This window comes from Phodopus roborovskii, unplaced genomic scaffold, assembly GCF_943737965.1.
Source record: "Phodopus roborovskii unplaced genomic scaffold, PHOROB, whole genome shotgun sequence".
Taxonomy (NCBI): Eukaryota; Metazoa; Chordata; class Mammalia; order Rodentia; family Cricetidae; genus Phodopus; species Phodopus roborovskii.
In genome coordinates, this window is record NW_026126459.1 from 10,465,409 (window position 1) to 10,488,328 (window position 22,920).

General features: G+C 44.8%; 1 protein-coding gene across 2 annotated transcripts in view; it reads left to right on the forward strand.

Moving 5' to 3' along the window:
* The window catches only part of Tbc1d22a (TBC1 domain family member 22A), a 286,880-nt gene that overhangs the window by 235,444 nt on the left and 28,516 nt on the right, over nucleotides 1–22,920 (forward strand). For both annotated transcript variants that reach the window (XM_051189573.1, XM_051189571.1), the window contains one exon: nucleotides 13,411–13,506. In XM_051189573.1, coding sequence (XP_051045530.1) covers nucleotides 13,411–13,506 — 96 coding nt within the window. The remainder of the gene's footprint in view (nucleotides 1–13,410; nucleotides 13,507–22,920) is intronic.

The window sequence follows — 22,920 nt, forward strand, 5'->3', positions numbered from 1 at the left end:
GTTGATAGCTTGGAGATGTTTTCCGTACTAAGAGAGTACAGGTCTGAACCCTCTCTCTAGTAAGCCAAGACCATGTGGAAATACTTAGATTAATAGAAATAGGTTAATATTTAAGACAGAGCTAGCCAATAAGAAACGCTAGTAACAGGCCAACAGCTTTATATATCTGTGTGTTATTTGGGGCTGATGAGGCTACAGGACCAGGTTGGCGAGGAAACTGCTCATAACACAATGTAGAACTGATCTGAGAGTGACAGTGGAATAAAGACACAAACTGTGAGGGCCACAGTCAAAAGACCGCTCATTAAAGGAAAAGTGATGGGTGACTGGGAGGGTCTCATCCACAAAACACAGGACGAGAAAGACAGGGCAGATCTCTGAGCAAATCAAAGCAAGCATTGATCCAGAAAGCAATACAAAGGGTACCCTAGTTTCTAGGGACAATAACCAGGATGGCATCAGAACATTCATGTGAAGTTGGGTAAGGAGAGATTAATGTGTGTGTATGTAGGCATTCCTAATTTCTTGTGTTATTTGGGATTAAAATAAGGAAAACGATCTACTTTCTTTTATTGAATTTTTAATGGCGTGTGTGTGTGTGTGTGTGTGTGTGTGTGTACACGCACACGTGCACATGCATGCCACAAATACACATGAGGTAGGGGACAACTAATGGGAGTCTGTTTTCTCCTTCCCTGTGTAGAGCCCAGTGATCTAATTCAGGTTATTAGGCATGGTGACAGTCACCTTTACCCCTGCATCATCCTGCAGACCCATTTTAGAGTCAAGCTTCTCTATTAAAATAGGACTGCTGTTAAGATAACAGTAGAAACTTAGTAATTTCTAGGCCAATTAGTGGTAGACATTGGAATAATGAATAAAGAAATATCGATCCACTACAGGAAGGAGTGAGAATGTGAAACCACCAGCAGGTTGAGATTTCAAACATGCAGACTAACCAGAGTGTCTGTCATGATCCAGATCTGTGACTATAGAGACATAGGAGAGTTAGGGATGAGTGTGTATGTGTGTAGTGTTGCAGAAGTTAGTCAACAACCAGAATAAGGAAACGGAATTGAAGATATCAAGACAGTATTTTCTTATTTTTTACTTTTTCATGGTTCATCTATGCTTTTTTATTATTATTTTTTATTTTACATGTCGATCCCAGTTCCCTCTCCCTCTCTTCCTCTTACCCTCTCTCCCCCCTCACATGTACCCTGACCACCCTCCCCTCCCATCCCCCCACCCCAATTCCACATGTAGGGCAATGCCATCCATGTGGGGTCATGTAGATCTGACAGGTCATTTGAAGGAGGGACTAGGACTTCTCTCCTGTCTCTATGTTAAGGGTGTATCCCTCCATGGGGGATGTGTCCTCAAGGTCCTTTTGTGCACCAGGAATGCATCCTAATTCCACTGTCTGAGGTCCCTTAGACTGCTCAGTCCTTCCAGCTGAGACCCATATTCAGGGGTCTGAGTCAGTCCCATGCTGGATTCCCAGCTATCAGTCTGGGGGCCCGATTCCCAGCTATCAGTCTGGGGGCCCGTTAGCTCCTCCTTGTTCAGGTCAGCTGTCTCTATGTGTTTCTGCAACCTGGTCTTGTCCTCTCCTTCTGCATCTGGATTATAGTTTGACTCAGTGCTTAGTTATTGGTGTTTGATTCTGTTTCCAACAGGTACTAGATGAGGGCTCCATATGGTAGATAAGTTAGTTGTTGATCTCACTATCTGGGAAGGGCTTTTCCACGGTTGCTCAAATTGTTAGTTGGCAACAGTCTTGTAGGTCTCTGGACCTTTCTTAAGTTCAGTTTTCTCTTCAAACCAATAATGGTTCCCTCTTTTATGTTTGTTCTCTCTCTCCCTCTCTCTGTGTATATGTGTGTGTGTGTGTGTGTGTGTGTGTGTGTGTGTGTGTCTCGCTCTCTTCTGTTTTCTATTCCTGCCCTGACTCAATCTTCCTAGTCACACATGCTTTCCTCTCCTCCCCTTCTCTTTCTCCACTCACTACCCCATCCCCCCCCCCACTTCCCACGTGCTCTGGGGGACTTGTCCCTCCTTCTGTGAGGGAATTTATATGAATCTCTTTGAATACACCTTGTATCCTAATTCCTCTGGTGGTGTGAATTATAGGCTGGTGATTTGCTCTAGGTCTAAAATCCATATATGAGCGAGTACATACCATGTTCCTCTTTTTCTGACTGGGTTACCTCATTCATGATGGTTTCTTCAAGTGCCATCCACTTGCCTGCGAATTTCAAGATACCATTATTTTTTTCTGCAGAGTAGTATTCCATTGTGTAAATGTGCCACATTTTCTTTTTCCATTCTTCAGTTGAGGGGCATCTAGGTTGCTTCCAGGTTCTTGCTATTACAAATAGTGCTGCTATGAACATAGGTGAACAGATGTCTTTGTTGCATGGATGTGAATCATTTGGGTATATGCCTAAGAGGGGGATTGCTGGGTCCTGTGGTAAACTAATTCCCATTTTCCTGAGGAACCGCCATACAAAATGGCTGTATGAGTTTGCACTCCCACCAGCAGTGGAGGAGTGTTCCCCTTTCTCCACATCCTCTCCAGCATGAGTTGTCATTGGTGTTTCTAATTTTAGCCATTCTGGCAGGAGTTAAGATGGTATCTCAAAGTTGTTTTGATTTGCATTTCCCTGATAGCTAAGGATGTTGAACACTTTCTTAAGTGTCTTTCAGCCTTTTTGATTTCCTCTATTGAGAATTCTTTCTTTAATTCTGTACCCCATTTTTAAATAGGGTTATTTGGTGTTTTGTTGACTAGTTTCTTGAGTTCTTTGTATATTTTGGAGATCAGCCCTTTGTCGTATATAGGATTGGTGAAAATTTTTTCCCTGTCTGTGGGCTGCCGTTTGGTCTTGTCCACTGTGTCCTTTGCCTTACAGAAGCTTCTAAGTTTGAAGAGGTCCCATTTATTAATTGTTTCTTTCAGTGTCTGTGCCCCTGGAGTTATGTTCAAGAAGCGGTCTCCTATACCAATTTGTTCAAGGGTAACTCCTACTTTCTCTTCTAAAAGGTTCAGTGTGGCTGGATTTATGTTGAGGTCTTTGATCCATTTGGACTTGAGTTTTGTGCATGACGACAGACATGGGTCTATCTGCAGTCTTCTACATACCATCATCCAATTGCGACAATACTATTTGTTGAAGATGTTTTCCTCTCCCCATTATATACTTTTAGCTCTTTTGTCGAACATCAGGTGTTCATAGGTGTGTGGGTTAATATCAGGATTTTTGATTCGATTCCATTGGTGTACCTGTCTGTTTTTGTGCCAATACCAGGCTGTTTTCAGAACTATAGCTCTGTAGTCGAGCTTAAAGTCAGGAATGGTGATGCCTCCTGAAGTTCTTTTATTGTATAGGGTTATTTTGGCTATCCTGGGTCTTTTGTTTTTCCATATAAAGTTGATCCTTTCAAGGTCAGTGAAGAATTGTGGTGGGATTTTAATGGGGATTGCATTGAATCTGTAGATTGCTTTTGGCAAGATTGCCATTTTTACTATATTTATCCTATCTATCCAATAACATGGGAGATCTTTCCATTTTGTGGGATCTTTAATTTCTTTCTTTAGAGCCACAAAATTCTTATTATATAGGTCTTTCATTTGTTTGGTAAGCGTTACCCCAATATACTTTATGTTGTTTGTGGCTATTGTAAAGGGTGATGTTTCTCTGATTTCTTTCTCAGCCTCTTTGTTGTCTGAATAAAGTAGGGCTACTGACTTTTTTGAGTTTATCTTGTATCCTGCTAGTTTGCTGAAGGTATTTATCAGCTGTAGGAGTTCCCTGATATAGTTTATTGGGTTGCTTATGTAAACTATCATATCATCTGCAAATAGAGACAGTTTGAGTTCTTTCTTTCCAATTTGGATCCCCTTGATCTCCTTTTGTTGTCTTATAGCATTAGCTAGAACTTGAAGTACGATATAAAAGAGATATGGAGAGAGAGGGCAGCCTTGTCTTGTTCCTGATTTTAGAGGACTCGCCTTAAGCTTCTCTCCATTCAGTTTGATGTTGGCAGTTCGTTTGCTGTATATTGCTCTTATTATGTTTAGGTATGTTCCTGTTATTCCTGATCTCTCCAAGACCTTTATCATGAAAGGGCGTTGAATTTTGTTGAAGGCTTTTTCAGCATCTAGGGAGATGATCATATGGTTTTTCTTTTTCAGTTTGTTTTTATGGTGGATCACATTGATCGATTTTCATATGTTAAACCATCCCTGCAACCCAGGGATGAAGCCTACTTGGTCATGGTGAATGATTTCTCTGATGTATTCTTGGATTCAATATGCCAGTATTTTATTGAGTATTTTTGCATCAATGTTCATGACGGATATTGGTCTGTTGTTTTCTTTCTTAGTTGTGTCTTTGTGAGGCTTGGTTACCAACATGATTGTGACCTTTTAGAAAGAGTTTCATAATGAACCTTCTGTTTTTATTGTGTGGAAAAATTTGAGGAGTATTGGTATTAGTTCTTCCTTGAATGTCTGGTAGAATTCTGCACTGAAGCCATCTGGCCCTGGGTTCTTTTGGTTGGAAGGCTTTGGATGACTGCTTCTATTTCATTGTGGGTTATAGGTCTATTTAAGTTGTTTGTCTGTTCTTGATTTAATTTTGGTAAGTGTTAGTTATCCAGAAATTTGTCCATTTCCTTTGAATTTTCAATTTTTGTGGAATACAGGTTTTCAAAGTATGACCTGAAAATTGTCTGGATTTCCTCTGTGTCTGTTGTTATGTTCCCCTTTTCGTTTCTGATTTTGTTAATTTGCATGTTCTCTCTCTGCTTTTTTGTTAGTTTGGATAAAGGTTTGTCTATCTTATTGATTTTCTCAAAAAACTCTTTGTTGCATTAATTTTTTTGTATTTTTTTCCTGGTATCTGTTTTCTTGATTTCAACCCTCAAGTTGATAATTTCCTGGCGTCTACTCCTACGGGGTGAGTTCACTTCTCTCTGTTCTAAGGCTTTCAGTTGTGCAGTTAATTCTCTTATGTGACTATCCTCTGTTTTCTTCTTATGGGCACTTAGTACAATGATCTTCCCTCGTAGCACTGCTTTCAAGGTGTCTCATAAGTTCGGGTATGTTGTGTCCTCATTCTCGTTGAATTTTAGAAAGTCCTTAATTTCTTTCTTTATTTCTTCTTTTACCCAAGTGTGGTGCAGTTGTACATTGTTCAATTTCCATGAGTTTGTAGGGTTTCTGCGATTTGTGTTGTTGTTGAATTCCAATTTTAAAGCATGGTGGTCTGATAAGATACAGGGGACTATTCCTATTCTCTTGTATCTGTTGAGGTTTGTTATGCCGCCTAGTATGTGGTCTTTTTTAGAGAAGTTTCCATGTGGAGCTGAGAAGAAGGTATATCTTTTGTGTTTGGGTGGAATGATCTATAGTTATCTGTTAAAGGCAGTTGAGACATAACTTCTGTTAGTTCTTTTGTTTCTTTGTTGAGTTTCTGATTGGTGGTCCTGTTTAGTGGTGAGAGTGGTGTGTTGAAATCTCCTAGTATAAGTGTGTGAGGTTTGAGTTTTAGTAGTATTTATTTTACGAATGTGGGTGTATTTGTATTTGGGGCATAGATGTTCAGAACTGAGACTTTGTGTTGATGGATTTCTCCTGTGATGAACACGAAATCTCTTTTGATTAATTTTGGTTTGAAGTCTAACTTGTTAGATATTAGAATAGCCACACCTGCTTGCTTCTTGGGTCCATTTGATTGGAAGATCTTTTCCCAACCCTTTACCCTGAGGTAATGTCTATCTTTGAAGCTTAGATGTGTTTCTTGTATGCAGCAGAAGGATGGATTCTTTTTTCGTATCCATACTGTTAGCCTGTGTCTTTTTATAGGCGAGCTAAGACCATTAATGTTGAGGGAGAGTAAGGACCATTGATTGTTAATGCTTGCTTGTTTTAGATTTGTTGTTGGCAGTGGTATTGTGAATATATTTGTCCTGCTTTACCCTTGGTTTCTGGTGAAGTGGGATTATCTGTTGCCTGCGTGTTTGTGAGCCTAGTTAACTTCCTTAGGTTGGAGTTTCCCTTCTAAGACTTTCTGTAAGGCTGGATTTGTAGATATATATTGTGAAAATCTGGCTTTGTCATTAAATATCTTGTTTTCTTTGTGTATAGTGATTGAGAGTTTTGCTGGGTATAGTAGCCTGGGCTGGCATTCCTGAACTCTTAGTACTTGTAGAACATCTATCCAGGACCTTCTGGCCTTGAGGGTTTCCATGGGGAAGTCAGGTGTAATTTTGATAGATCTGCCTTTATATGTTACCTGTCCTTTTTCCTTCACTGCTCTTATTATTCTTTCTTTATTATGTATGTTAGGTGTTTTGATTATTATATGTTGAGCGGTCTTTTTTTCTTTGGTCCAGTCTATTTCGTGTTCTGTATGCTTCTTATACTTTCATGGCCATGTCCTTCTTCAGATTGGGGAAGTTTTCTTCAATGCTTTTGTTGAATATGTTTTCAGTACCTTTGAGCTGGGCTTCCTCACCTTCGTCTATGCCTATTATTCTTAGGTTTGGCCTTTTCACGGTGTCCCACATTTCCTGGATGTTTTGTGTTAAGGATTTGTTGGATTTATGATTTTCTTTGGTCGATGAATCTATTTTCTCTAGTTTATCTTCCGCGCCTGAGCTTCTCTCTTCCATCTCTTGAATTCTGTTGGTTATGCTTGCATCTGTAGTTCCCAATCCCAGTTTTTCTATTTCCAGCATTCCTTCGGTTTGTGTTGTCTTTATTTTCTCTATTTCAGTTTTCAAGTCTTGAACCATTTCCTTCACCTGTTTAAATTGTTTTTTTTTTTTTTTTTTTCCCCTCTTGGCTTTCTGTACTTTCTTTAAGAATTTTGTTCATTTCTTCCAATTTTTTGTTTGTTTTTTCTTCCATTTCTTTAAGGGATTTTCTCACATCTTCTTTGAGTGCCTCTATCATTTTTATGACAGTAATTTTTAAGTTGTTCCCTTCTGCTTCCTCTGCTTTGTTGTTGTGTTCACTTCTAGTTGGTGTAGATTCCCTAGATTCTGGTGGTGTCATGCTTGTCTTTCTGTTGTTATGTGTTCTCTTGTATTGCTGTCTTCCCATAGCTTCTTCCAGTAGGTGTGGGTGGGGTCTTTCCCTCTCTCTATGGTACTTCCCCGGTGGGCTTAGGTGGGTCAGAGGTTCAATATCTGTAGCTCTGTGTGGTCCAAGCTCTGTATGATGTCTCTCTACAGGCAGGGGCCCACCGATCAGGCTGCAGCAGAAGACTGGTGATGGGAGTCAATGATATGGAAGGCTGGAACTTGGGATGTTCCTTAAGCTGCTAGGCAGATCTAGCCTGGGCTTGGCACTCTCCAGCAGCACTCTTTGGTAGATGCCCTGTGACCAGGGGTGAGGGTGGGGGTCGGGGAATGAGAGGTAGGGGTGGGAGGAGGTGCTGTCAAGGATCCAGGCCTCTATGAACTCAGAGGGGCACTGAGGAGATAGGCGGGTCTCTGGGAGGGGCCCGAAGCTCTAGTAGAGGACTGGCAGTGCGGGTCAGAGACCAGGAAGGTGGAAATTTTGGGTGGTCCTGCAAGGAATAGGCAGGCCTAGTGTGCTCAGAGCAGCTCCAGGTAGTTCCCTGAAGGTGGCTGGATTGTTGGCTCCACCCTCTGTCCCAGTGCTCAACCAGAGTGGTGGGACAGTGGGCAGGGTAGGGGGAGAGCAGACTCTCGGTGGGGGTAAGTGGGGTGTATCAGAGCTCCAAGAGTGCTCTCAATGGGGACAGGACACAGGGGCAGCGAGATCTGGGACCAACCCAGGGAGTTCCAGCCAGGACAGTATTTTCAGTGTCATCACTGAATAACATTTTTAGGGAATACCTGGCAAACTTTAAAATTGACCTGAATCTTGAAAACTATAAAATACTGCTGAAGATAAAGAAGACCTAAGTAAGTGATGGGTCAAAAGACTCGGGTTTTAAGATGGGCATGTGTGCCCATACAGACATACACAGATATAGCCAGGTACACAGATGAGCATACAGATGTACATGGAGACACTGAGAAACACGCACAGAGAGACATGCATATACACACACATAGACAAATACACAGAGAGAAGCACACATAGATATGCCACTTACACAGACATCCAGAGAGAAGCATATGCATAGACATGCATACACAACACACTTATACACAGAGATAAACACACAGAGAGAAGCACATGCATGCACTTACACTCATAGGGACAAAGAGAAGCATACACAAAGACATACATACATACACACACACACGCACACACACAGGTTGATCTGTAGGTTCACAAGCTCTTTTTTGCAGTAATTGACAAACTGGCAGTGCAGTTGATACAAGAATGGAGAAGATGTAGGCCAGCAGAGCCCCGGAGAAGGGTAAAAATGAAAGCCTGGGTGATCTCAGCCTTAACTCATGGGGGTGGGTATCAACTCCTTAGCAAATTGCTGAAGTGGTGTTCATGTGCACAAGCGCCCCTTCAGCTTCTTCACACATGCAGAAAAGCAACTGGCAATGGACTAGAGACCTAAACAGAAAATGTAAGACTCTAATAGAAGCAAACTCTGTGTGCCTTTGAATTGGGGAAAAATTTCTTAGTTGTGACAAATTCATAAATGGAATCTCTATCAGAATTTAAGAAACATTTCCCCACAGTCACTATTTGGAATGTGGAAAGTTGGGGTGCAATCTGAGAAGCACATGTTTCTAACAGAGACTTAACATGTAGAATATATGAAAATAATTTGTAAAACACAAGAATAGGAAACATCAAGAACAACTCCAAATACCAAAGGATGTGGTGACATGAGGGATGCTTAGTCACTGGTCATTTGGGAGGTATGGATAGGTATCTGGAAGCCTCAGTGAGACACTACTACTGCAGGCTATTAGAAGCTCAAATAATCCCCCATCCTCCATTCAGGAGAACACAACTCAGCATTTGCAGGGGGTAAATAGGCAAATTGTGGTGTGACCATCCAGGGGAACACACCTCAGTGTTTTCAGGGAATGGATAAACAAATTGTGATATGCTGGTTTAGAGGAACATACCTAAATATTTTCAGAGAATAGATAAACTGTGGTATGCCCATTCGGAGGAGCACCTCTTAGCATTTATAGGGAATGGATAAACAAACTGTAACATGCCATTCAGAGGAACTTTGTGTGGAAAGAACCCTGCATACATGGAACATCAAGGACAAACCTCAAAATAGTCACTCTGAGTGAAGGACATAGGAAAAACAGTACCTATATTTCAGTGGTACCTCTGTGTGAATGTCAGATGTAAACTGGTGTGTATTGAAGAATAGCTACTGGTTACCTGGACACTGTGAAAGGACTTATAAATGGCCACAAGGACACATGTGGTAGACATGTGCACTATCCTAACTGTGGCAATGTTTTTAGAGGGTCACACATAGTAAAATGTAGCTATTATAAAATAGATTTTGCCACAAATGCTGATAGATGATCATAGATGTGTCTTGCTATCTACTGCTCCTCTAAGCCAGAGATTTATACAGTGGATTGCTTAAGATAAAGGGGGTGATGTGTGTTGACAATGATATGGAAGAAACTTTGAACATGTATGTCCCCCATAACATAGCTTCCAATATAGAAAATAAATTTGGCAGAATTACAAGAATAAAACAAATCTACTGATGTCATAGGAATTTTTAATACCTCCTTATTTCCTGTATATTGTATGCATATTAAAAACCACTAAAGAGGACTTATACTATGAGTTACTTTTCTTTAATAGACATAAATGAACTGCTGTCTCTAGGAGCTCTAGCTGTGTGTGTTTAAGAACAGCAGACATTTTGTAGTGTGACTTTTTCTGTGGAGATGTAAAAAAAAAAAAAAAAAAATGTCTACTCATTCCACATAGAGAGGACACCAGCAGAGCAAGGAAAGGGCCCTGTCCAGGTACATGTTGGTGAACCGGAGAGTCTATTCTATTTACAGAGTTGGGCAGGTCCACATGGGTCACTGGATAGCAGCTATGTCAGAGCAAGGCCTGTGGCCTCAGTGTTCATGCTGTCCTCCAAGGATGCTGCCTCAGAAAACATTTACCTTCAGAAAATAAATTACCTTTAAAGACTGGAGTCCTTAAATCCCATTCTTTAAGAACTCTATTAAGTCACAGTCAGTAGCTCAAAAGCTAAAGGAACATAAATGAACCATGCATTTACAGATTTGAAAAAAAAAAAATGTACTGGAAAATCAGGTATGATCCAAAAAAGACATCATAAAAACCAGTGGCACATTCTGAGACATTGAGATGATAAAGGCTCATTAAGACTTGGAGTGCAGCTCAAGTGGGGCTTCTGAGGGTGACTGACAAGCTTGCAATACTTGTTTGTATTAGAAATGGGATAAAAAGCCTGACACTAATGAGCTTGCAACCATCTTCCTTAAGTTAAAAAAGGAACTGGAAAACGAAAGTACTCTACTTCTGTATGTGTTTGAGAAGTCCCACAAGAAACTGCAAGAAGGAAAGAGACAAAATTACAGGAAGGAAATAATCAAGATAACAGGAGAAGTTAACAAAATACCAATCATGAAAATCTGATTGATGGACTGATTGAATTTAGAAAACCACTGGACTTAAACCTCCAGCATGATTAACATCTAAGATGGAGGAAAAGGCAATAGAAAGTGAAATTAAGAATTCTGATAGCACCAAACAGCAGTAGGGTCTGAGGCAGAGGATCATAAACTTGGGGCCAGCCTGGGCTAATTAGTGAGAGCCTGTCAAAAAACTGGTGTGTGCGTGTGGGATGGGGGAGTATTTCCAAATAGGATATAGCTGTAAGTGCACAGAAATCTAGAAAAAAATGTATTTTAAGTTTGAAAACTTAAATGAGAAATTTCTGGAAAAATAAGAATATACAACATTCGGAGGAAGTCTGAATTCTTTTGTAACCATATAGAAATTAATACTGTGGTATGGTTCTACTCACAGAGAAGTCACTAGACCCTGCCCACCACACAGGGGCTGTCTCTCAGAAATACAAAGAAAATATCCCAAAGCTGTATACACTCTTCTGAGAAAGGAAAAGGGGAGAGAGGCTAACAGTCTAATGCTTAAACCCTACAAAGACAGTTAAAGAAAACTAAAGTTTCATCTTGCCAGGTGAAATCTGATTAAAAGCTGGGAAACATCATGACTAGATACACTTTATCCTGGGAATGCAAGGTTGGTTCAGTCAAAGGAACCATGATTCTCAAGGCCTCTTCCCATTACCAACTGACTTTGTCATGTGGTAGATGCCAAAGTCATCTATGACTGTGATACGAACTGTCTTCAGCCTGGACTGGGAGAGACTTTCTTAAACTGCTGTGGAGTCAGATCTCAGCAAACCCCATTCCTTACCATGAAATGGTGGCAGCCGATCCCCTCACAGTCAGGAAGTAGAGAAAGGAACTGTGCCAGTTGCTACCACAGTGCTGGGCAGGCAGTGCAGGGAGATGAAGAAGCAATGCCCACCTGTAGGACTGAGAATAGCCAGCCTGCTCTGCTGGCCCCCATGTCACTAAGACCACTGGCCACCTCCCAACCCTTCCTCCTTGGATTTTCTATAGCATGGGACCTCTGGGATCCTTGTGGCTCCCTGACTGCCATCAGTGTGTTTCTGGTCTAGACCACTGATGAACTTCTTGTTCTTAGTAGGGCCACAGCTATCTCATCTAACGTGTTCTTCAACTGCAAAGCCTCCTGTCTTAGAAAGTGGCAAATCCACCCTAGTTAAGGCCCTTCCCCCCTCTTTTCCTTAGACCTTGAATACATCTTTTATAGCAGCACATTGTGGGCTCACCCTTTACCATGGATCTAGAATTTGCACTCTAGTTATAAGAAGCTCTTGCTTCTCTTTGGTGCACATCACTAATACCTGTCAGTTTTACATTGTATGTGCCCAGAGCTTGTCCTGAGCTCTGCCTCTCCACCTTGCCTGCCCTGTGCCATGTTCTCAGAGGGATAGCCAATGGAGCCTTTGAGCAGAGCTTTCCTAGGTTCATGAGAACACTTGGTGACTAGGGTTCTGTCCTGCACAGCACAAGCTTCCCTGCACTGGCAGCCTTGCTCTCTGTCTTAGTGCTGCTGACCTTAGTGTTTCTGGGCTGTCATTGGCACTCTTTGACCTCATGGCCTTTGTGTTTCTGTGCTTCTGCCTGGCTCTCCTTCCTTGGTTCTTTGAGTTCCTCTTTAGCTGACTGAGCACTATAGAAATTATGGTTGACCACTGAGCATGCATAGATACCCCTCTTGTTATCCTGCTTCCCTCTCTTGCTGCATTTTTTTCCTCAAAGCGTGTCACTTTCTGATGCACCCTATACTTTTCTTACCTAATACCCCAGTGACAGTAGCGGCATAGGTGTGTGTGGACCTAGCAAAACCATGAAGGTAACAAACTGAGGTTGGGGCCCCAAGTCCTAGTAGTTGGTGGTGTGACCTTGAAGCCAGATAGGAATTGCAGGGAGTGAAGAAATGAGAGCCTTCCAGAAAGGAGCTGTGCAGGTTTGGGCAGGTTGGACAGGGCTTCAGGGGTGACAGCAGTATGAGATGGTAAGAACAGAGGGAAGGATACATTTGACTGCACTGGAGCGAGATGTGGGGGTCAGAATTCAGGTAGATACCCCCAGACTTCCTGTCCTGCCAGCTGCATCCCCTGCTTCTGCTCTACTGCTTGTTTGGTGTCCCATTTGAACTGGTTCCTTAGCTTTCAGGCCTGCTTTCTCCTCTGGGAAGTGGAGGCTGCTCTCCAAGGCTCAAGTTTGGTGTCTGGCATAGGATGGGCATTCACCAAATCTACTGACAATATTCCTGGCTATCATATGTGAATAAAAGAGAGTTACTATTCTTGGCATTGTTGAAAACTCAGACCATGGGCAGTCTGTGGGATCTCTAACAGTGGAACCAGTATTTATTCCTAGTACACAAATGGACTTCCGGAACCCATTCCCCATTGAGGGTTACTATTTCAGTCCAGATATATGGAGGAGGGCCTAGGTAGGCCCTCCCCCAAATGATGTAACATACTTCGATGATCCCCCTCTTGGGGAGTGGGTAGGGGTGGGTTGGGGGGTTGGTAAGGGGCATGGGAGAATGACAGGGAGTGGGGGGGCGAGGTGATATGTAAAATGGTTGTTTCTAGGGGGAAATTAAAAAAAAAAAAAAAAAAACAGGCCAGGACCCTGCTTACCAGTCTTTTAGTTTTTTAAATGGTGTTTATTATAAGGAGATGAGCATTCTGCAGTTCAGTCTCTGGGTAAAAGTGAGCTTTTCCCATGACCCTGACTAGAGAGCCCACCAGATGGCTGTTGGCTGATGTCTCCCCACACTGAGTGTATTTCTCCTTGTTTTTTCTCTTTCAGTCTGAACCCGAGGGCTTTTCTCATTTCCACTTGTATGTTTGTGCTGCTTTCCTCGTGAGATGGAGGAGAGAGATTCTAGAAGAAAGAGATTTCCAAGTAAGTAGCCACTCTTCAGAAGGCCCCAAAAGGTCTAGTTCACAGCTGATTTGTGGAGGAGCTATGAGGAAGAGCGCTGGTTGCCTTCACTGCTCATCTCCTGATACTGGGAAGCTCCTCCTGCTGAGACACTGAGCTGGTAGCACTTTTGCCACTGTGGTGTAAACTGGGCTGACATCATGAGTCCCCACTCAGACTCCCTGAGCCATGTGCCTTCACCAGTGTGACACTGGGGGCCCTGGTATAACCTCTGGCTTCCAGGGTTTATGATATGCAAGAGGCTGTTCTAGATAAGAAACCATACAGCCCAAGCTCCCATCTCAATAGTCATCTGGTGGCTGTGTGACCTGGGACATATCCCTCAACCTCTCTATTCAAGTTTCCTTACCAGCTTAATAATAGAGCTGTTAATGAGCCCACATGACAGAGGCCTTACTGAACTTGTGTCTTGCCAGCTTTGTGTTCTAACCAGGAAACTGCATGTGTCCAGGTCCCCAGCCCTGAATTACCTGAGTGTCCCCTAGAAGGCCCAGGTATTACGAGAACTGTTGACCCTTCCCAGGTGCTTTCTGCTATTACTAAGATGTCAGAGTGTCCTTGAATGCAGCTCATAAGGCCTAGTGGTGAAAGACCTTGCTGGGCAGGGTGGGGTGGGATGGTCTAGGGTACAGCAAAAAAGACACCAACATTGTAGGGACAGGACTCTGCACTATCTGTAGTCAGGTGTCTTCCACCTCACTCCCTTGGCCCATCCAGCTCTCCATAGGTTAAGTGGCCCTGTGGTCCCAAGTTCCCAGAATGGTAACTCGAGGCAGCTCTTGTTCCTCAACCTTAAGCTTCTCAGATGACTCTGAGCTCCCTGTTTCTCATCAATGACCGTTGGAGGACTCATTAAGGTCCTGCATGGTCACACAGAGTCCTGCTCAGACCTCAGGGGGATGACAGCTGGTTTTAGTGTCCATTTGCCACAAATTAGAATGACCTGAGTGGGAAGTTTCAGATGAAGAAGTGCCCCGATTGCCTCGATTGATGGGTGAAGACACACTCTGAGGGAGGGCAGCACTTGCTGCTAGCAGTCCAAATAACAAGGGCACAGCAGAAGAAAGGACTATGGGTAGGTGAAGGTGCTGGCCTGCGGAAGGAGCTTCCAGGAGGACCTTTGGCTTGGCAGACAAAGACCAGCCTGCCTACCAGTCCATGGTTTTTTAAGTACATGGTACATGAGGCTGTCCTTTGTTGCTGCTTTTGTCATTGCAGGACTCAGTTGTCCTGTGGGTTGCTCAGTGTGCTGATTGGGGTCCTAGGCTGGCCATTACTGTAGGTTCCCTTGTCTATCCCTTGTCTAATTCATAAGTGGTTGAGATGTGTTGGCTGCCTGCCCCATTAGGCATATGCTAGGTCTACCTGGTCCTTGTTGCTGCATCCTGAGAACATGGAGACTCTAGGAAACATGGCTTGCCCTGTCACCAAGTGATTTAGACCAAACTCCTTGAATGCTAAGCTTTATTTCCCAGTACACCTGTTTGTCCTCAGGAAGCTCTGGGAAGCAGGCCTGGCTGTATAGGCACCTGCTCAGCCATTTGACCCAACTGCCTATTCATGGAAGAGAGAAGGGCCCTGCCTTCCTGATGTATAGTGGCCACTCAGTATACTGGCTATTGTGGTGGGTTGCCAGTGGACAATGCACACTCATGGCTTGACTGGTTTTCAGGAATCTCCAAGAGAACTTGTTCCAGACTCATATTGCTGCCCTCTTCTTGAGGGTCAGAGATCTCAGCTGAGCTAGTGTCTCAAGTTACTGCCACATTGAATCTGGCCTCATAGGCTGGGCAACGGTGTCTAAGGCTTTAGGCAGATTTGCTGCCTTCCAGGGTTATAAGATGCAGGGTAGTTGAGAACTCACATTATGCATAGCCATGTGTTTGGGGGAGATATTCCTCCCCAAATCCTACAACAGTACCTTTGCAGCCTCCTGGAAAGACCCTAGACCATGTATGCTCAGCTTGGCCTGCCCCAGAGTTTTTTGGTAAGCCACCTTCAGCAAGGGGCTGTCTATCCTTTCCCCACACACTGGCTCAGACCAGACCAGTGACACTGGTCATGGGTTCTTGGGCCAGCCTTTCTCTTGTGAGTATATGCAGTGAAGTATTACATGTACATGTGTTTAGAGCAAGACCTAGGCCCCTTGGGAAGTGATCAAAAGCATGTGTAGCCACTAGACACTTGAGTGGCTGGGGCCACAGTGGCTGTGTGTGATAGACAGGGCCCATGGCATCCTGACAGGCTGCCATGATGGCATCCTCTGCTCTTGTCTGATTCCAACACTCTTCTGTTTAAGAGATGTATTTGCTGTTTGGCTGGAGCTTTGCTGGTGTAATTATGGGTTCACCTTGAGAGGCCGAGTACCATGAGTTGCTGGCCTCCTCTGAGGGTGTTGTTGTCCTCCTTCCCTTCTCCTCTGCACATAGCCAATACAGGGGGTGTGTGCCTGGATTCTAGCCCTGCAGCCCTGCAGCTTGGGTGTGGACAGGGAGGACCAGGAGCCACAAGGTGGATTTTCTCCTGTGCTGGAATAAAGTAGCGCTTTGATGTTCTGGAGACTGGAAAGATTGTGTGTCATGAACCCAGTGTGTGTTGTGGAGAACTGACTTCAATTAATGAAGGGCCCTGGGGTCCTGGTGAGATCAAGAGAGTGTGCTCACCACTGTGACATTTTAGGAAATGTTTCTGCCCTGTGAATGGGATGGGGTGAGCCTCTAGCAGTAGGGCATTCCTGGCAATGGTTGCCACAGCTCCTGCTTTGTTCATTGGGATTTGCTTTGCAGGCAGTAATTGTTGCTGCCTGTCATTTCCATAGGAGCAGGATTGTGCTTGAGGAGGAGGCACATGCAGGACAAGGTAGGACTGGCCTATGTGCTACAACAGGGAGGTGGCAGCTGGGGTACTGCCCATGGCTGGTTCTGTAGTTTTGGCGGGTCACCTGGGGAGTATGGGACAGGCTATGCATTGAGCCTTTGGGTCCTGAGTAGAGGTACTTCCCTGAGGGAGTATTCATGCTTGGTGTGCAAGGATCTGTATACTATGTGAAAGTGCCCTCCTACAGGCAGACACCTCCCTTGCCATCTCTATGTCTGGTGACCCTCAGGACATTGCCCGTGATGCCCATAGGCTCTATATAAACAGTGTCTTACTGGGGTCTCTCCACAAGCTGCATTATCTCTGCTAGCCAGTGAGGTCTTGTGTTCCTGCCTGCCCTTCTCCAGCCAGATTTTTAAGGGGTCTTCAGGGTGAAAGGAGCTCCAGGGTATAAAATGTCTTGTATCCCCACTAGGGACCACTTGCTACTCTTTGCTTTCCTTGTTTACTGTGTGTTTGTTTTGCAGTAAGTGGCTTTAGGAGTGAGGGGAAGGAAATCTGTGCCTTTCCTCAGTGCCTGCTGTTTCCTCCCAGAACACATGATCTCGTAAACCCCAAGGGGCTGGCTACAGTGTGACACAAAATCATAAGTCTTGAATGGGCTACATAGCTGAGACATGAACCATGCAGGACCTCACTCAAGATTGCTGATACCTCCTTAGGAGGCCTTGTGTGCACTCCTCAACCCAATGTGCTGGTGCTTAGGGCTTTACCTAGACAGGCCTGGCTGTGTCCTGTCGATCTCCAGAAACAGCTGGCCCAGAGGAGTAGTAAGCAGTATGTTGGTGAGCTTCCACTTGTGGAAGAGTAAGGACATTTGTTCTAAGTCTTAAAGACAGAAGCTCTGTAGAATGAGGAGGTGATAGCCACCTATGGTGTTGTTTTAGATGAAGTCCAGTGGACAGTCATGGGTCTTTCTGTGGACTGGAGCTGCTGAAGAGCCTACAGGTTTGGTGGTCTGTGAACAGCTCTTGTAGATAGGCACACTGCTGTGCCTTCTTGCTGCGTGGCCGCCAGCCTCACTGTGACAAGCAGCATCTGTGTGCAAATGGTGAGTGCTGTCTGGAGGCCTGTGAAACAGCAAGGAACAAAATGAGGGACAACATCCTACTTCTGGAAGCCACATTCTACGCCAATTCCATGCCTGCCTGGATAGGCCCTGTTCCTAGTGGTACTAGAAGGATATGCAGGTCTGGTACCACCTCTTGCTCTCTCCTTTGGGTCTTGGGCAGAGACCTTTGGTGTCTATGGCTGCTCAGTGAGAAACTAGATAGGACGGGCAGATTATGTGTGTTGGTCCTGGCAGACCTACATCAGCATGGCCTTGCTGGCAAGGCCTTCTAGCATCTCTGTGGATGGGCCACCGCTGTCCTGGTCCCCATGCCTAGCCCAACTAATTATTCAGAGGTCCTGTCTTGCCTCCTGGGACAGCTAGTGGACTTGGGGCAACATGCAGTCTTCTGTCCAGTAGCTAACTGGACATGTGAATAGCCACTGTAGGCTCATGGTTTTGTACAGATTGATGTCTCTCTGAGTGTACCCTTGAAGCAGCAAATGTCACAAAATGTCAAACTAAAGATCAGTTGTCTTCTTCATTGTTTCCAGACATTTTTAAGAACACATTTGGTCAATTGAAAAGGGATCTTGGAAATGGATTATTTCTTCCTTTGCTCTGGCAGGTAGCTGTAAAGTGGAGCATAGGAGTAGGAGGAGCAACCTGTGGTGCTATGTGTATAGGGCTCTGTTGTGTGAGTGTGGCTAGTGCACTGTAGTGTAGTGAGTGCTGCTGTGCAGGACTTGTATGCTCTAGTTTGGGTGTGCTGTTGTGTAGGGCTGTTGCTCTGTAGTGTGGTTGGAATGTTGCTGTGTAGGGCTTGTGTTCTGTAGTTTGGGTGTGTTACTGTATGGGATTGGTGAACTGTAGTGTTGTAGGTGTGTTATATGGGACTCATGTGCTGTAGTGTGGGTGTGTTGCCATGAGGCTTACATGCTGTAGTGTGGTTGTGTTGCTGTGGGGCTTGTGTGATTGCCTGATGTTTTAGTTACTTTAACTTCTTGAACAGGACCTTGGGGCCCAGCCCCTGGCCTGCCGTGTTCTGATGGGATATAGTAAAATGTGTAAGGAACTCTGTCTTTACTGTCTGGCCTCGAACCACATTTGTTGTGGATACTTCCTGGCCTCAGACATCTCTGCAGAGAGAGGACAGATTCCTGACCCACATGGAGAGGGCAGGGCAATTGGAATGACTGGACCCCACTGGCAGGTGGGCCATGTTCTGCAGCCTGGCCAGTGATGTAAAAGTGAGATGACAGAGTGATGATGTCGAGGGTCAGGAAGAGGGGCTCTTGGGCAGCTAAGGGGCATCAGGCCTTCCCTGAATTGGGTAGCACACAGGTGTACAAATGAGTGTGTGGGCTGGGCAGGCTACAGTAGATCCTGCATGCACCCAGCATGCAGACAGCAGACCCTCTATGTCTGGGTGTATGGGCTAAGCATTCTGTGTATAGCAGACTTTGCACACACACAGGCTGGTTCCATGGAGGCATCTCTATTTCTCTGTCTACCATTTGCCCTCTGGAGGATCATCAGGGTCTAGGGACATGCAAGAGCGATGACACAGCAGCAAAGATGGGAGTCAGGCACTGCAGTATTCTTCAGAATGAGAAGGCCAGGGAGCTGAGGAGACAGCATGTCCAGGAGAGGCTGTGGGTACCGCCTTCAGCAGAGCAAGGAGTAGTTGGCAAAGGTGAGAGCTCTGAGCAGAGGCCCTGCAATCTGCAATATGGCTGGTAAGTGGTGAGCCGGCTGGGTAGGAGCTGTGTTGAAGGAGGCAGAGGGGTGTATAGAACAGGAGGCCTGTGGGAGTTGGGCCCAGATATTGTGGGGGGGCAGTGGCCACAGTCTGAGGGGACATGCTGCTCGGTCCCATGGCTGGGTTCAGGTGAGAGCTGTTTGAGAGGAGCCATGAGTAGACATAGGCAGGTGAGGTCTAGTCAGCAAGGAATTCGAAGGACAAGAGAGTCGGCGTCCAGAGAAGAACAGAGCCTGCGACTGCAGGATTCCTAGCTGAGGGGCTGAAGGGGTGTGGAAGCAGGGAAAGGGCCAGAATGACTGAACCCGACCACAGAGCCTGCTGGACAGAAGGGTCAGGCAGAGCCTTAGATGTAGTAGAGGGCTGAAAATGTTTGTACTCAGGAAGAGAACCCGGAGACAGGCAGGGGAGACAGTGAGAGATTTCTACCTGCAGGAGATCCAGCCTCGGGTAGACTTCTCAGCATTAAGCAAGGCCTGATTCCTTCAGGGTCAACTCCCAGCTCCTTGTACTTAGAGGATAGCCATTCCCCAAAGCTTTCACAGAGAATGGGCAGGATGAGTGTGCCATCATCACCACCACCCAACCCCTACCCCACCCCACCCCACCTCCCAGTGTCCTGTACCTGTGTAGAATATTTGTTTCCTGGTCTGCACATTTAAGTACAGGCAGTAATTTTCCTTTCAGACCTCAGAAGGTGTGCCCTCCTTATTAAGCACTACTGCTCATTATGGTAATGGTGGTAGGCATTGAAGATCTGAGCCCTTTCTTAGTGAAGTGTCCTGTGGGGTACAAAGTTGAATAGCTTTCTTATCAGGAGAAATGATTAAAGGCCGAAGATGAGGTGTGAGGAAAGATGAAAGAAGCAGATTATGGGCCTGGTGGCTTCCAGGATCTTAAGTCCAAGAAGAACAATGAGGGCTTCTTTTCTGTGGCTCAGCTGAAGCAAGGAAAACATGGGTGCCCACAAGAATACCCTCTGCTGCTGCAGGGTGTGACTTTCAAGGTGGCTTGAGGGCCTGTGTGAGGTCTGTACCAGGCTTCACAGTCCTAACAGAGTGAGATTGCTTAGTGTCATACCTGTTGCAGGAGGGTATGCCATTAAAGCAGAGCCCAAGCACAGCTCTGGAGCAGTACTAGGAAGCCATAGCCTGGGGCTTTCTGCCCAGGACAATGACAGCACTGATAACAGCAGAGTTCCTTTTTCCTGCCTCTATGGAGTTCGACAGAGAGAGGCAGGATGGTGAGGAATGTTCTGCTATGTCTATATTTCTTATCTGAGAAGAAGGCACTCGTTCTGAAGTTTCTTCATGTACATGAACACACACACACATTTCTATGTGGAAATATAGACAAGTGAATAAATACATTCACAGAGAGCACATGTACATATATGCATACAACTATATGTATCCACATATTGGCACTATATATATATATGTATATATATATATATATATTAATTACATCAGCAGATAAGTATGCACACACATGGGTTATACTCTTAGTATTTATTAAGGAACAAGGTATGAAAAATGTTGCTGTTCTTTTTCTTTCTTTTAAAAACAAACCTTTTCTCTTTACAGATGGGAAAGCCTTGCTGAAATAATCATAAAGGAAACTGCTTGCTTGTCTAGAATTTGTTTGGATTTCCTTTGGCACAATGACCCCTTGTACTTTAGTTATTTAGTTATTATGTCTTCAAGAGACATTTGCCTTTCACAGGAGGCCAGCTCACTATTTCTCTGTTCATAAGGGAAGGGGGCATGCTTGTGTATGGGAAGGGAGAACCTCTGTTTCATGGCTCTTCACCCAAATTCCATATGGCTCTGGCTGTGTGTTCTCTAGAGCCACAGCAGGCACTTGGGGCCACATAGTGTAGGCCATTCATGGGCAGGGCTGGCTGAGGTACCTGACATCTTGGGAGTACCTGGTGACCCTTCTTTTTGGGACATACAGTCTTCACCTTTGCCCTGAGTTACTTATCCATCCTTCCTCATCTTCTCAGTTTCTTACTGTTTCCATGAGGGCACAACAAGTGGCTGCTTGAAGTAGGAGTTACCTGTTCCCATCCCAGCCTCTGAGTTTCTACCCCTATCCTTACCCCATGCTACCCCCCCCACAAGCCTCACAGCACCCACTATGGTGAAGTATTAGGACTGTTAGTTCAGGCTTACTGCAGTCCCTTCTCCTACAGGCAGTTGTCAGGGAAAGAAGTGTAAGTCTAGCAGCTGCAGAAAATCAATTTGAGTACCATAACTATGCTCAGACACACCTACATATTTTATTAGGTCATCTCTCTGTGTTGGATTTTACCTCTCTAGAGGATGAGCAGCTACAACTTCAGCCCACATGGCCTGGCTATATAGCCTGGTTAACCGTCAAGACAGACACTTGAAACATGAGGTAGTTGTTCAAGGTGGTCAGATGTCAGTATACCTGCAGAGCACACAGGAAAGCTCAGTGCTTCCAGAGTCACAATTGCCAGCAGGTGTGGTAGGTAAAGAAGTGTGAACCTGGACAGATAGCCAGCCCCAAAGACCATCTGTGTATGTTTTGTACCCGTGTGCCTACATTCTATCCACTGAAGAGGCTGGGCTCTTATTTCCCATAACTGCTTACCAGGTCTATCCTACCATCTCTTAGACATGTTGCTAGGTCCTGTCATTGAGTGTTTCAATGTGTAATGTGTCCTGGCTTCATGTGAACAGTGAAAGCTTGGGGACTGTCTTGGGGTTTTGTTGCTGTGAAGAAATACCAGGACACTGGCAACTCTTACATAGGAAAACATTTCATTAGAACTGGCTTCAGTTCAGAGATGTAGTGCATTATTGTCAGGTGGGAAGCTTGGTGGTGTGCAGGCAGATATGGTGCTGGAGAGGTAGCTGAGAGTTCTACATCTGGATCTTCAGGCAGCAAGAAGTGACAGTGCCATTCTGGGCCTGGCTTGAGCATCTAAGACCTTAAAGCCTGCCCCCAGGGACACACTTTCTCCAGCAACATCACACCTACTCCAAAAAGGCTATACCTCTTAATAGTGTCATTCCTATGGGGACCATTTCCTTTCAAACCACTACAAAGACTGTCAACCATTCAGCCTCATTGGCCTTAATGAAGAAGATCCCAAGGTTTTAAGGGTGTGCTTTGTGTCCATGATGTAGGCAGTTCTGCCCCATCAGACCCTCCTACCATGATTTTTCTGCCTTGCCTCAGCCCTGAAAGGCAATGGCATTAGCTCATCAGGATCTAAATAAAAATATGCCATTTGTCTTTTAAGCTAATTTTCTCAGGTGTTTTGTCACAGTATGAAAAGTTGGCTGACATGGACAGTTGTTACAAGTGGGGCCATTGCTATCATCACCTGACCACCTGCATGGAAGCTTGTGGGGACTGGTTCAGAGAAGGGCTTTGAAGAAGTCTGGAGAAGTATGCTAGAGGTGCTTTAATCAGAGCTTAGTAGGAAGTTCTCAGTGGAGTTCCAAACCCAGAATGTGGCCAGGAACATGGAGAGTAAAGACTGTTCATGGGATTTGTGGGTCCCCACTCCATCATTACACTGCTATTTAAAAGGGTATGTGGGGGGGTCTCAGAATGTGAAGATGCTCACCACATTCACCACATTTCAGCAGTGGATCCAGCCATGACAAAATGGCTGTTGGGACCTTACAGCACTGTGCATTTTCTT